A 12,337-nucleotide genomic window follows, 5' to 3' on the forward strand; every position below is an offset into this window, starting at 1 on the left:
CTCTCACATTCTCACTTCAGCGTTTGCAAAGATTTTAAAGCCCCCTTCTTTTGCTCATTACTCACCCCTGAACTTTCAGTCCCCACCCTTGTTTAATATTAAACATTTAACTATGGTTAAATAGTATTTTTTGGTATTACTCACTTTAGTTAAATGAAAAATTATGTATCTTAATTAGTGAAAAGCCAATACTTCAACCTGGGAAAAAAAAGCCTGTGGTGACACATTGGACATGCTTTTGAATCAGTATATTAAGGAGACATTCATACATTTCAAGAATTGCTTAAATTCTGATATCCAGATTTAAGCTTGTGAACATATGACTTTAAACATACAATTAAAGCTATTCATAATTTGCTATTCTACTAACATTAAATTACAGTTACTTTGGAGCATAAGTTAAATGGTTTAAAGTAAGCCTGTAACACACCTGCAAAACACCTTCCTAACTCATACATGCAAAGTACTTCTCATCACTCTAACTTCTAAGTTACCCTGCTCCAGAAGTGACTACTCTAAACTAAGGCTTACTGTGGTCCAAAGAGAAGGAAGAAAAAAAAAAAGTAACCAGGACCAATAGCTAGATATATTAAAAAAAGATGGCACAGCAGAAGGGAATGCAATCCTACAAGCGCAAGCCCTCAAGAAGCAGCATGTTATATGATAAACCCCTTCTTTAGAAAGGTGTCATTTCTATCACTGATACCACAGGCTAAATTATATAGCATGCCATCTTCAAGTAACAGTTGAGGCAATAGAATAAATGCAGAGGCATCACAATGAATCCCACTTAATACCACTATACAGACCAACACTTCTCTACAAATTCGTCTGACTGCCAGTTAAATACAATTTTAACTTCATAGCTTAACAATTAAGGGTCATACACTGAAGCCAATACATATACCTGGCATTTCAGTCTAAGCTATTCCATGTACATAGCTGAAATCAATTACAAAGTATGGCCTAACAACTGCTAGGGGAAATTTTTTAAAGTAGTTTTTACAAGTATTAAACTTATCTTGCACACTGAAGTCATCATACATACAGGGCAAAGTCAGAGCTTTTATATTCGAGTTTATTCTTCATTTAACTTTTAAAACACTACTATAATTGATTATTAAAACAAACAATAGCAAGTAGTGAGCATGTTATGATTATAGTCCTTCACTCAATCACTACTGCAAATAAAATGCCAGCAGTGAGTGTTATTCACTGGCCCCATTAGGAGGTCTGACACTGAACACCACCCCGAGGATGATGTTCATCATCCTCATATGCTTCTCCATTGTAATGGCGCCGTCTTTCCTGATTTGGATCAAAGTCCACTAGTTCTACCTGGTCCATTTCATCAGTCTCTTCTACTTCCTTCCTCTCAGGTAGGAGTTTTTCCAGCAAAGAGAGTTTATCCGGGGAGAGAAAGCCATTCTCAGGAAAGTTTACCTATAATAAGAAATTTCTACTTTTAAGTTTAAATGACACTTCATCCTTAGCTCCTTAGACAAATACCATTGACCCATTTTCCCCAGAAAAAAAACATGAAACCACACAATCTTTTGGTAAATCTGCCAATCCCAGGTTAGAACACATGTTCTAAGAAGGCATATATCATCTACTATTCTGAACTAGAGTTCAAGGTAAGGTCTTAAAAAAAAGATCCTAATAAAACTACACTGTAATGATCACTTCTATTCAGCAAATACATTTTTTAATAGGAGAACCCATCCTAAAACACATTCTCATTCCTTCTAATGGATAATTTAAACAAAGCTATTGTTACTCAAAGACAGTCCCACCCAAAGATGTTTTTAATAAATGTTAAATTTGTGGGTCTGAGGCTACTCAAATTTAAGATTGAGGGAAATGGTTGGGTTACTTTAAGAACCAGAGCATTGCAGTATTTTGCCAAAAATCCACACCAGCTATCATGCTTCTGTTGAACTTTAAGATTCCAGTTATAGCCTTTCATTAGTAAATTACCCACCTGCCACCACCCCCCATCTTTAAATAGCCGATAATGATGCAAACAAACCAATACCAACTTGTTAACAAAAAATGTTCAACATAACAAGAGTAACATTAGATCTAGACAAGGGAGAATATAAACTTGGCTTCTGGCCATTCAGAAACTTAACTGCTACTGGATTTTAATAAACTAATCATTCTCTAACATTTCTACAGTACTGTATAGCTTACCTTAAATTCAATGATTAGGCGACCCTTTTCATATGGTCTACGATAAATTGGCATGCCTTCATTTAGCACACACTTGATATCTCCATGCTTGACAATCTGACCTAAAAACATTGAAGCCAAATTCCTTAAATACAATCACACTTTTACGAGGCAGCGAAAATAAAGAACAGAGCAATGTCCTAGCTCATTGATAGAGGTAAATTTATATGAAATGATGCTGATACCTTTCATTTATAGGTTTTCTAGGGGCTTACAAGAGAGCCAAGAACGCATGATTTCAGCTCAAGGACAGACAAGTACCGAGCAACTTAAATGCCACTTTCCTCCGTGGCTGTACTAGCTACGAGCAGACAATGAAAACACTGGAATAGAAACAGACGCTTATCTAGTTACTGTACCTGGATGAGAAGTGATGACTATGGTTCGGTTGTCAAGAGTAGATATTGGCTTTTGGAAGCCACACAATGCCTCAACCAGCTGTATGTCCATACACATGAAAAGGTCTTCTCCTCGTCTGTACAATGTAAGTATGGCATATACTTAGATCTTCAAACCAGCAATGATTACAACTACCAAAGTAGGCAATTCTGTTCTCTTAAAAACAAATGGTATCTTTCAAAAGATGCCCTTTCTTCCCCATTCTTTTTTGTTTGTTTCCTTTGATAGGTACGAAGTGGATTTATTTAGAGAGAAACATACTCCAGAGTGTGGGCCATCTCAGAAGGTGAGGAAGGCCTCTTCCCCATTCTTAAGAGCTGAGAACTGGGTACAGCAAACATATGGAAACTGCCAGCACAGTTTCCAGGACAAGGCTTCCCTCCACACACTCTAGGCAGTGGAACAAACCTCAGGCTGGGTCCTGGATAAGTTAGGGTCTGTGAAATTAAATAAAAGGCATATGGCCAATTTCAAGGGGAAGTAATTTATTGATGTACATGAATTAAGTAATATAGTGCCTGGCACAGTATGAACACTATTTTTATGTTTAATAACAACCCACTTCTTCCTCCTCATGCTTACTTTCTTTTCCAATTCATATTAATGACATCTTTTCATCAGGCAGAATACTCTCCAGAAATACTCTTGTTGAGGATTCACCTCAAATGATAGCATCAAAATTCTGAGCTCGATAGCATTTCCCATTGTTCTTGAGACACTATTAATCTAAAACCTGTTCCTTGAGATGTCATTCCCAACAGACTTACTGGAACCCTACTCCAGTCTAATGTTTTAAAATTACCCATTGATACATTATTTAACACTGTTAACTTTCTTGTGCGTCACTATAAATTTATCATAAACACAAGATTATTTCCTAATAGACGTGAATTAATATATTACAGCTTCTTACACAGATGATTCTAGACTTTTATTTAAAATTAAAAGCAACCCAACTTACCATGAACTCAGGATTGAAGAAACTGGTGAAAGCTTTAGGGTACTTATTTCAAAACCAACTGCTTATAAAAAAAAAACTGGAGGCAAAGTTTTGTCTAGGGATGTTTCCCCTACTCTATCTATTTATACTTATATAACACATCTCCTAACTGAAGTATATCCTTCAAAATCCAAATTAGGCAACAATTTACCTACATTTAGACCAAAAAACCCAATCATTTTTGTCTTTAGCTTCTTCTAAGATTGAAACAATGATTAACAATCATTTATAGAAGACATATATAGTCTAACTTTTCTGCTATACTTTTCTAGGTTATTTCTAGGAAATGTATTCTACAAGTAATGAAAAAGCTCACTTATATTTGAGGAAAAAAAAACAAACCCAAATATGCAAGATGTCGGTTTGAGTATTTGATAAAAATTTTTACCGAGTAAAAACAGCATGGTCCTTCTGATCTAAAACGATGATAATATCTCCTGGCTCCAGTCCTGGTTCTTGGTCTCCTTCACCATGGAATGTTATCTTCTGGCCATCTTTCATGCCTAAAAACAAAAGGCTAATTTTATACTCTTAACATCTAAGTAAGGTCAGAATCTCTACTGAAACACAAATGCATGTTTGTGCATGAAAAAAATGTTCAAGTCTTTGCGGATGCTAAAGTTTTACAGAATTTACCAAAAACGCCCACATGCTTATTAGATCAGTCCAATTTCTTACTGAAGAAAGCTATCATAGTGGAGAACACAGATTCTAGAGGCAAACAAGTCAGGCTTCGAATCTCAGAGCTGCTATTTACTACTAGGCCAGATTACCCTAGGGAAGCAAATTGCATAACCTTCCTAAGCATCAACTTTCCCACAGAGACCTATGTCCTCCACCAGGGCTCTTGTGGGGGACTAAAGAAAAAGGTCTATGCTGGCACCAAATCAGTGACTGGCAAACATTATAACCATAAATGTTTTTAACTATTTCATCACTTTAAAAAAAACTTAAGTCAAATCATTTCTATTAAGTCTAACAGAAGCATAAGTCAGATTTTCTTCCATTGTATTAGCAGTAATATAAAATCTAAAAATTTAAAAAATATGTAATATTTATATTGAATGATTTTAGTCTTTTTTTTTTTTTTAAAGAGGATAATTATAGTTGGGTACTTTTAGACCATGTGGTTATCAGTGTCAAAAATAAAGAAGTTTTTCCAATAGGCAAATGCTTTAAAAAAATTATTATTTTTGGCTGCTTTGGGCCTTTGTTGCTGTGCAGGCTTTCTCTAGTTGTGGCAAGCAGGGGCCACTCTTTGTTGCGGTGTGCAGGCTTCTCTTGTTGCGAAGCACGGGCTCTAGGGGCACAGGCTTCAGTAGTTGCAGCATGCAGGCTCAGTAGTTGTGGCTCGTGGGCTCTAGAGTGCAGGCTCAGCAGTTGTGGTGTATGGGCCTAGTTACTCCGCAGCAGGTGGTATCTTCCTGGACCAGGGCTTAAACCCGTGTCCCCTGCATTGGCAGGCGGATTCTTAACCACTGCGCCACCAGGGAAGTCCATCCAACAGGCAAACGCTTCTTAAAGGCCAACACTTTTACTGAGATTTCTTCCCTCTGGCCCATACACCTTAGTTCAGTAAGGGCTTACTTAAGCCAACTAACACCTCTTTAAACAGAACTCATGTGTTTGCAGATGATTTCTCTACAGCAGTAGTGCCAGATTTCCTGAACCAATGATCACTGAGGTCACCCAACAAGAGCAACTTTGTCTCACTTTCTATTACGGAAGTATTAAACTTACATAAAGTAGCCAACAGTACAAGAAGTCCCTATATATCCATCAATATAGATCCAGTAATTACCAGGTCATGACTACTATTTCATGTATTACACACCTCCATCCACATTCCCTGCATATATTTCAATTAAAATCCAGACACACCAATTAACCCAAATACTTCAATATATACCTCTAAAAAGAGAAGGACTTAAACCAAAATATCAGTATTACACATTGACAAAAGTAAACATTTTTTAAAAATTTATTTATTTTATTTATTTTTGGCCGCATTGGGTCTTTGTTGCTGTGCGCGGGCTTTCTCTAGTTGTGGCGCACGGGCTCTCATTGCGTGGCTTCTCTTGTTGCGGAGCACGGGTTCAAGGCAATTGGGCTTCAGTAGTTGTGGCTTGAAGGCTGTAGAGCACAGTCTCAGTAGTCGTGGCACACGAGCTTAGCTGCTCCGTGGCATGTGGGATCTTCCGGGACCAGGGCTCAAACCTGTGCCCCTTGCATTGGCAGGCTGATTTTTAATCACTGTGCCACCAGGGAAGCCCAACAATCTGTCTTTAATCATTCACAAGGCAAAGTAACTATCTCACTACACTAGTGAAGCAATTAAATTCAGCTAAGTTTTGCTGGTTGTTCCATTAATGTTAAGAGTATGGGCAGGGACTTCCCTGGAGGTCCAGTGGTTAAAACCCCACGCTTACACTGCATGGGGCACGGGTTCAATCCCTGGTTGGGGAACTAAGATCCCATAGGCTGCAGTGTGGCCAAAAAAACGGACAAGTGCAGCATTCATAAATGGCTTCACTTACTACTAATGCCCTCCTGAGTACATACTGTTGGTAACAAGTGGGGAATCTTACCAGAGAGAAATTCAAACCCTACTCAACAGGGACCAATTAAGGGGAAAGAATGGAGGGAGGAGAGGTACCATGATTCACATGGGTGAATACTATTTCAGGAGCTTAAGTTAATGTAGATGTATATTTTCTAATAACAGTTTCATTTTAAAACAGCAAAGTCTGAAAGAGCCAACCATGCTGATTATTTCAGAGTAAGCAGCACCATTTATTCTGGGGCTATACACATTTCTAAAATTTCTACAATGAGTTTGTACTGCTGTAATACATTTTAAAGCATTTTTAAATAAACTGAAAAAATTAAGGAACTGGCAAAATAAAGTAAATCCTAATAATATTTAAAGGAAATTTTAAGTTATAACCCAAGAGGCAGAAACTGACATGTTTACATAATCTGTAAAAACTATTAGAAAGTAACATTCATAGTCTAAGTTCTTACAAATAAGTTAATCAAAATATACCTATTCCTTACTCCAACAGTAGTTTTAAACAACTATAAAATGTAACGTTAATATAATTTGCAATAGCACTCAAGAATTGAAAATAGAAAGTGGCTCAGAACTCACCTTTGTCAATATGAACTTCTAGAATTTTCTTCTCTCGAACTATCTTCCTTCCATTGCAGCTTTTACATCTATCTTTAGGACTGATCCGCTCCCCATGGCCCTGGCACTCCATGCAGACAGACTGAATTTGCTGAACCATTCCAGGTCCTATCTGATGAATTCTTATTTGCATTCCAGTACCTCGGCAATTGGGACAGCACTCTACTGCTCCTTTCTTACCACCTCGGCCTAAATAGTTCAAAAAGAAATTATGTTTGAATTTAGTACTGGACATGGTGACGAACGTTTTAATGAGACAGTTCCTAAACACTCCACTTCATTAATATTTTCAAGGTCTGATGGAATGCCGCTGTAAGAATCTACAATTCAGCCTTTTTATTTGATAAAATATCGCCACAATCAGCTTATCTATAAACATATTGACTGCTATTTTCCCAAGGAGTCATTTCAGAATTCTGGATTTTAAACATGTGCTCCCAAAGCACAATTCATTCATTCACTCATTCATGGCTGAGTTGGGTCTTTGTTGCGGTGCGCGGGCTCCTCATTGCAGTGGCTTCTCTTGTTGCGGAGCACAGGCTCTAGGCGCGCGGGCTTCAGTAGCTGCAGCTCGTGGGCTCAGTAGTTGTGGCGCATGGGCTTAGTTGCTCCGTGGCATGTGGGATCTTCCCGGACCAGGGCTCGAACCCATGTCCCCTGCATTGGCAGGTGGATTCTTAACCACTGTGCCACCAGGGAAGCCCCCAAAGCACAATTCTTAAAAGGCTACTTTAACTGTGAGATGAGAACATTTTAGAGTTTATTCTCTTTAGAAAATACCGTATTTCCAACAAATAACTTGTATTTATTAGAAAAACACCTTAGAGATTCATAGCCAATAATTTGACAGCTGCTGATACCCCAAAAGAGAATACTGTCAAATCATATTACAGATTATGAAGCCACTGGAATGCCTCTGAAGTTCTAGAGCGGATAGGAAAGACTCATCTCTGAACAGTACTGAGAAAAACAGACACCAAATTAGATCAGTCCCACCTGCATTCAAAATAAATACATAAAAGTGCTGATAATTTGCTAATATTTCTCTAGGAGGTGGATTCAGGTGGTTTTCGTACTTGCACTCTTCAGAATTAGGTAGTGCAATATGTCAGTTTTATATATCCAGAACGGCTTCAGTTCCATTTTCAATTATATTATGAATGTTAAGACATACCTTCACATTTGTCACAAATCACATTCTTTTGCAGAGCTAGTTTTCTTGTTGCACCATTATATAAATCTTCTAAGGTTACTGTGAGTTGATGCACGACATTTTTACCTAGAAAAAAACATTGCACATTAAAAATCTAAGATGCTGAATCTTGTGTTCTACACTATAAAAACGGTAAAGGATAATGAAAGATGAGCCCTACAAGGGTACACACATAATCCTCTAACTGTGGTGTAATTTCAAATAAGAAACATCCAGTGAGAGTTAAGCAATTTGTATAAGGACGTAGTTACGGCCATCCTACATTTTACGGCAATCAAAAATGTTAACTGCAAAAATCACTTGAGAAAACTCATGTTATTTAAATAGACACATTTCACAGTAAATTAACCCAAACTGCTTTTCTGTCCTAATATATTCTTTGAATCGTTCACTTATTATATTGAGTAACATGACCAATTACATCATCCAAAAATTCTTCAGCACACTAAATTCCAAAAACTAATCAAGTTTGCCCAGGGAACCTGACATATTTATTCAGCACTAACTGTTTAAAGGCTAGATTTCTCGGACTTCCCTGGTGACACAGTGGTTAAGAATCCGTCCACCAATGCAGGGGACACAGGTTCGAGCCCTGGTCCAGGAAGATCCCACATGCCGTGGAGTGACTAAGCCCGTGGGCCACAACTACTGAGCCTGCGCTCTAGAGCCCGTGAGCCACAACTACTGAGCCCGCACACCACAACAAGAGAAGCCACCACAATGAGAAGGCCGCACACCACAACGATGAGTAGCCCTCACTCACTGCAACTAGAGAAAGCCTGCACGCACAGCAACAAAGATCCAACACAGCCTCCCCCCCAAAAAAGGCTAGATTTCTCATCCTTTACCATAGTGCTGTCCAACAGAACTTTCTACAGTGATGGAGATGTTTTGTGTCTTGTGCTAGCCAACACAACAGCCAGCAGTCACACATGGCTATCGAGCATAAAATTATGGCTACTGCAGACTAAGTAACTAAATTTTTATTTTTCTTTGCAGTAATCTAAATTTGATGTGGCCAGTGGCTACAAAAGAGTGACCTATTTCATCTAGCTAGGAATGGGAAGTGGAAGGTGGGGATCATCTAAGAACAGAGGTTACAGAAATGTAGTCACCTGCCGATAGGTAATAAGTTCCTAGCTAGTGATTCTCCCAGGACTTTATCTACCATGAAATACTGCCTTACGCTTAAGTGAAAGAAGCTCTTGAACTTCCTATCTGCAGAACATGTCTAATGAACATTTTTAGTTACCAATCAAGTGTGAAGCACCCTCAACTATAACCTGTTTCTAGATCCACTTTTCTGTTCTGCATCACTAATACTGTTCCATGTAATTGGTTCTGGAACGCTGAAAACTGCCCTTCTTACTTTAGCCTTATAGAGTTTACAGTATAGGGAAGAAATAAAGCTTCTAAAATTTAAGCAAATATTTTCCAATATCACACTAAAAAAATGGCCTTGCTTTGATCTAAGCCACACAGTAGAGTTTGCCAACCAACTGACCTTGACTGAAAATTGTTTTAAGGTAAATTTCTTAAAAATAAATAAAATACACCCCCCTCTCCTTTTAAGAAAATCTGAATAAACAATTTCCAGTCCTTCTGAATCCAAAAAAGCTCAAAGAAAATTTAGTGGTTTGCCCATTCCTTCTAGAATGGGCTCTACCCATTAGTCCTTGTTTATATGAACTACACTGGGAACAAAGTAAGATAAACTCTGACCAGAACACTGTACTTCTACGAGCAGTATTTCCACAGCCCAGAAAACCACATTTCTATTAAATGTTAAGGGCACATATTTTGATATAATAAAACTGAAACAAGATTAAACAGATAGCATGCTATTTGGAGGCAATGAACCTGTGTTCCAATCAAGACTCTGATGCATAGCAATATATGACCTTGACAAAAATTTACCATTCTGAACTGTAATTCACTTTCGCCTGTGTAAGGCCACTGTACCTCCCATTGAGGCTGAGGGGTGGGGGTGTGCAGATTGAGAATAAAATAAAATCTGTGAAAAGGGTTTTGAAAATTATGCTCCTATACTTCATTCCTTTAATGCTTGATAACATCACAGAAATCCTATGTACCCCAAGTGCTTTAGAAGCACTCACTTGTTAGCACTCGATTGGCTTAGCTATTTTTAGTCTCATCAAATCTCATTCTTAAACTCTTACCATAAATCAGTTTACAACATTATGCTAACAAGTAAACAAGCATTTAGTAGGTGAATTCTCAAGAATTTACTTTGACCAACGGCTAATTTTAATTTGCCACATGTGAACTGTCATTCTTACCTCTCCTTTCTCTCTGCATCCTGCCTCCTCCTCCAAAAAACATATCGAAGATGTCCATGGGGGAGCCAAAACCGCCACCTGCTCCACCTTCTTTAATTGCCTGCTCTCCTCCTTTGTCATATAATTCCCTTTTCTTTGCATCAGAGAGCACTTCATAAGCTTGAGAAATCTGTTTAAACTGTTTCAGAAAAGGGGGGATAAATTTCACTCAAAAAACTCAACTGTTACAAAGCACAGCCACTACATTAGACATACTCAATTTCATGTTGTAATGGAAATACCGTACACCTGGCAAGAACTATTCAGCTATGTTATGAGTGTACTACTTGCCTTCTCTCCTTCATTTGGATTCTTATCAGGGTGGTACTTCAAGGCCAGTTTCCTGTAAGCCTTTTTCAATTCTTCTTGGGTGGCATTGGGTTTGACCCCCAAAACATCATAATAAGTGGTTTCTTTCACCATTTCCTACAGTCTAAAATAAGAAAGTTCAATTTTAGCCGACTTTCAACTGGTAGTTTTAATTAATAAAATTTAGGCATAGAAATCTGTTCTCTGAGAAACCTGATTGTAAGAACACCACCTTCCCTAAATTTCACAGAGAAGGTAACAATTCCTTTGGTAATTTAGTTATCAATTCTAAGACTAAATATAAGTTAATAATTATCAGGGGATAATTCAAAAGCCTCCTATAGCAGCTGGTTCCCACTCTCCCACCTGAAAGCTCCCATAATAACGCGACTATTGTCTGGATTTTTCCTGTTTCCCTTCCCAACCAGCGACAGAGGGCAGTAAAGAAGAGGAGCACTAAGAGGTTCAATCCACTACCATTATTCTTAGTAAATCTGATAAATCATACACTTCCTATAAAAGACATCTGGGCACAAGGCGGGGAGGCAGTGTTTTATGAAACTAAGAACACCAGCTCCAGAAAGCAAGCTCCCCTCCCCCTCAATCCTGAGGCTGTTTCTCAGTCACAGGACGTACAGCTCCTCTGCTTCAACCGCCGAACCTCTTTCGCCCCCACAAGCCAGCGTAGTTTACACGCTGTTAGGTTTTGCCCTGCACTCAATGCCGACCGTTAGGGGTTCCTTCCTTTCCCCTCCCACCCAAGATGAAAGGGGTGGGAGAAGCCCAGCACCCAACAAAGCGAAGGAGGAGAGACCCGAGAAGCGAACGCCGCAGCCTCCGCCCGGCTCCTCCCGCAGCCCCTCGCCCCCCTAGCTCCTTCTGCGCGTGCGCAAAGGGTCGCCCCCCACCCCCCAGCCCGCCCGCCAGCGAGCGCGGACGGAGGAAAAGACTGAGGCGGCAGGTCCTCGGAGAACCCTGGCTAGATAGATAGGGCATGGAGAAAGCTCCAGGAAGGGTCTCGGGCCCACTCGCTGCGCGCCGGCGAGGGTTGCCGGGGTACCCCCACCAGCCCTCCAGAAGGAGAATCGTGGGTACAGGAATCGACAACCCTCCCGCCCACGCGGAGCCAACCGCCTCACGACCGCGGCTCCATCTGGCTTCCCGGCGCAGCCAACAGTGCCGGCCTTGGGACGAGGTGAAGCCCGAAGGCTGAAGCTCACCGGTGAGAGGGCCGATGCCGGTATGGGGGAGCGGGAAGGAGCGCGTTGCCGTGCGCAGCTCGGGCAGCCGCCGCTCCTCCACCTTTTCACCGAGCGTTCTGGAAAGTTCCGCCTGGAGCGCCGCAGCCGTTGTCTTTTGTAGCCGAGCGCAGGCGCGTCACCCACCGGAAGTCCCGCCCTTCCCGCCGCTGCCACCGCCCGCGGTTGCCTGGGCAACGGTGCGGGGGCGCTCGGGCTGGGAGGGGCTGTGCGCAATCCTTGGTCTGGCGTTTGTGGAACTTTCTGGAGCCCTATCCTCCACCCAGCGAGTCCGAGAGTGCAGAAGTCTCGAGCGGGAACTGGGATTACCTAAGAGCGCTGCGATTTTGGGTCGGCAAGGGATTCCCAAATCTGTGGGGCCGCCGCCGCTTGCGGCAGCGCGGAAGACTCGAG

The 12,337-nt window shown here is 40.5% G+C and overlaps 1 protein-coding gene across 1 annotated transcript; it reads right to left on the minus strand.

Moving 5' to 3' along the window:
* Positions 1–231: 231 nt before the first annotated feature.
* DNAJA1 (DnaJ heat shock protein family (Hsp40) member A1) lies at positions 232–12,072 on the minus strand. The gene is made up of 9 exons (XM_027088994.1): positions 11,906–12,072; positions 10,668–10,809; positions 10,338–10,515; positions 7,999–8,103; positions 6,786–7,013; positions 4,023–4,137; positions 2,595–2,710; positions 2,197–2,297; positions 232–1,443 (listed from the first exon to the last, which is right to left on the minus strand). The coding sequence occupies exons 2-9, from the start codon at positions 10,797–10,799 to the stop codon at positions 1,225–1,227; spliced, it is 1,194 nt and encodes a 397-aa protein (XP_026944795.1). The 5' UTR covers positions 10,800–10,809; positions 11,906–12,072; the 3' UTR covers positions 232–1,224.
* Between the last annotated feature and the right edge of the window lie 265 nt (positions 12,073–12,337).

This window comes from Aethalodelphis obliquidens, unplaced genomic scaffold, assembly GCF_003676395.1.
Source record: "Aethalodelphis obliquidens isolate GAN/ISIS:26980383/991018 unplaced genomic scaffold, ASM367639v1 scaffold64, whole genome shotgun sequence".
NCBI classification, from domain to species: domain Eukaryota; kingdom Metazoa; phylum Chordata; class Mammalia; order Artiodactyla; family Delphinidae; genus Aethalodelphis; species Aethalodelphis obliquidens.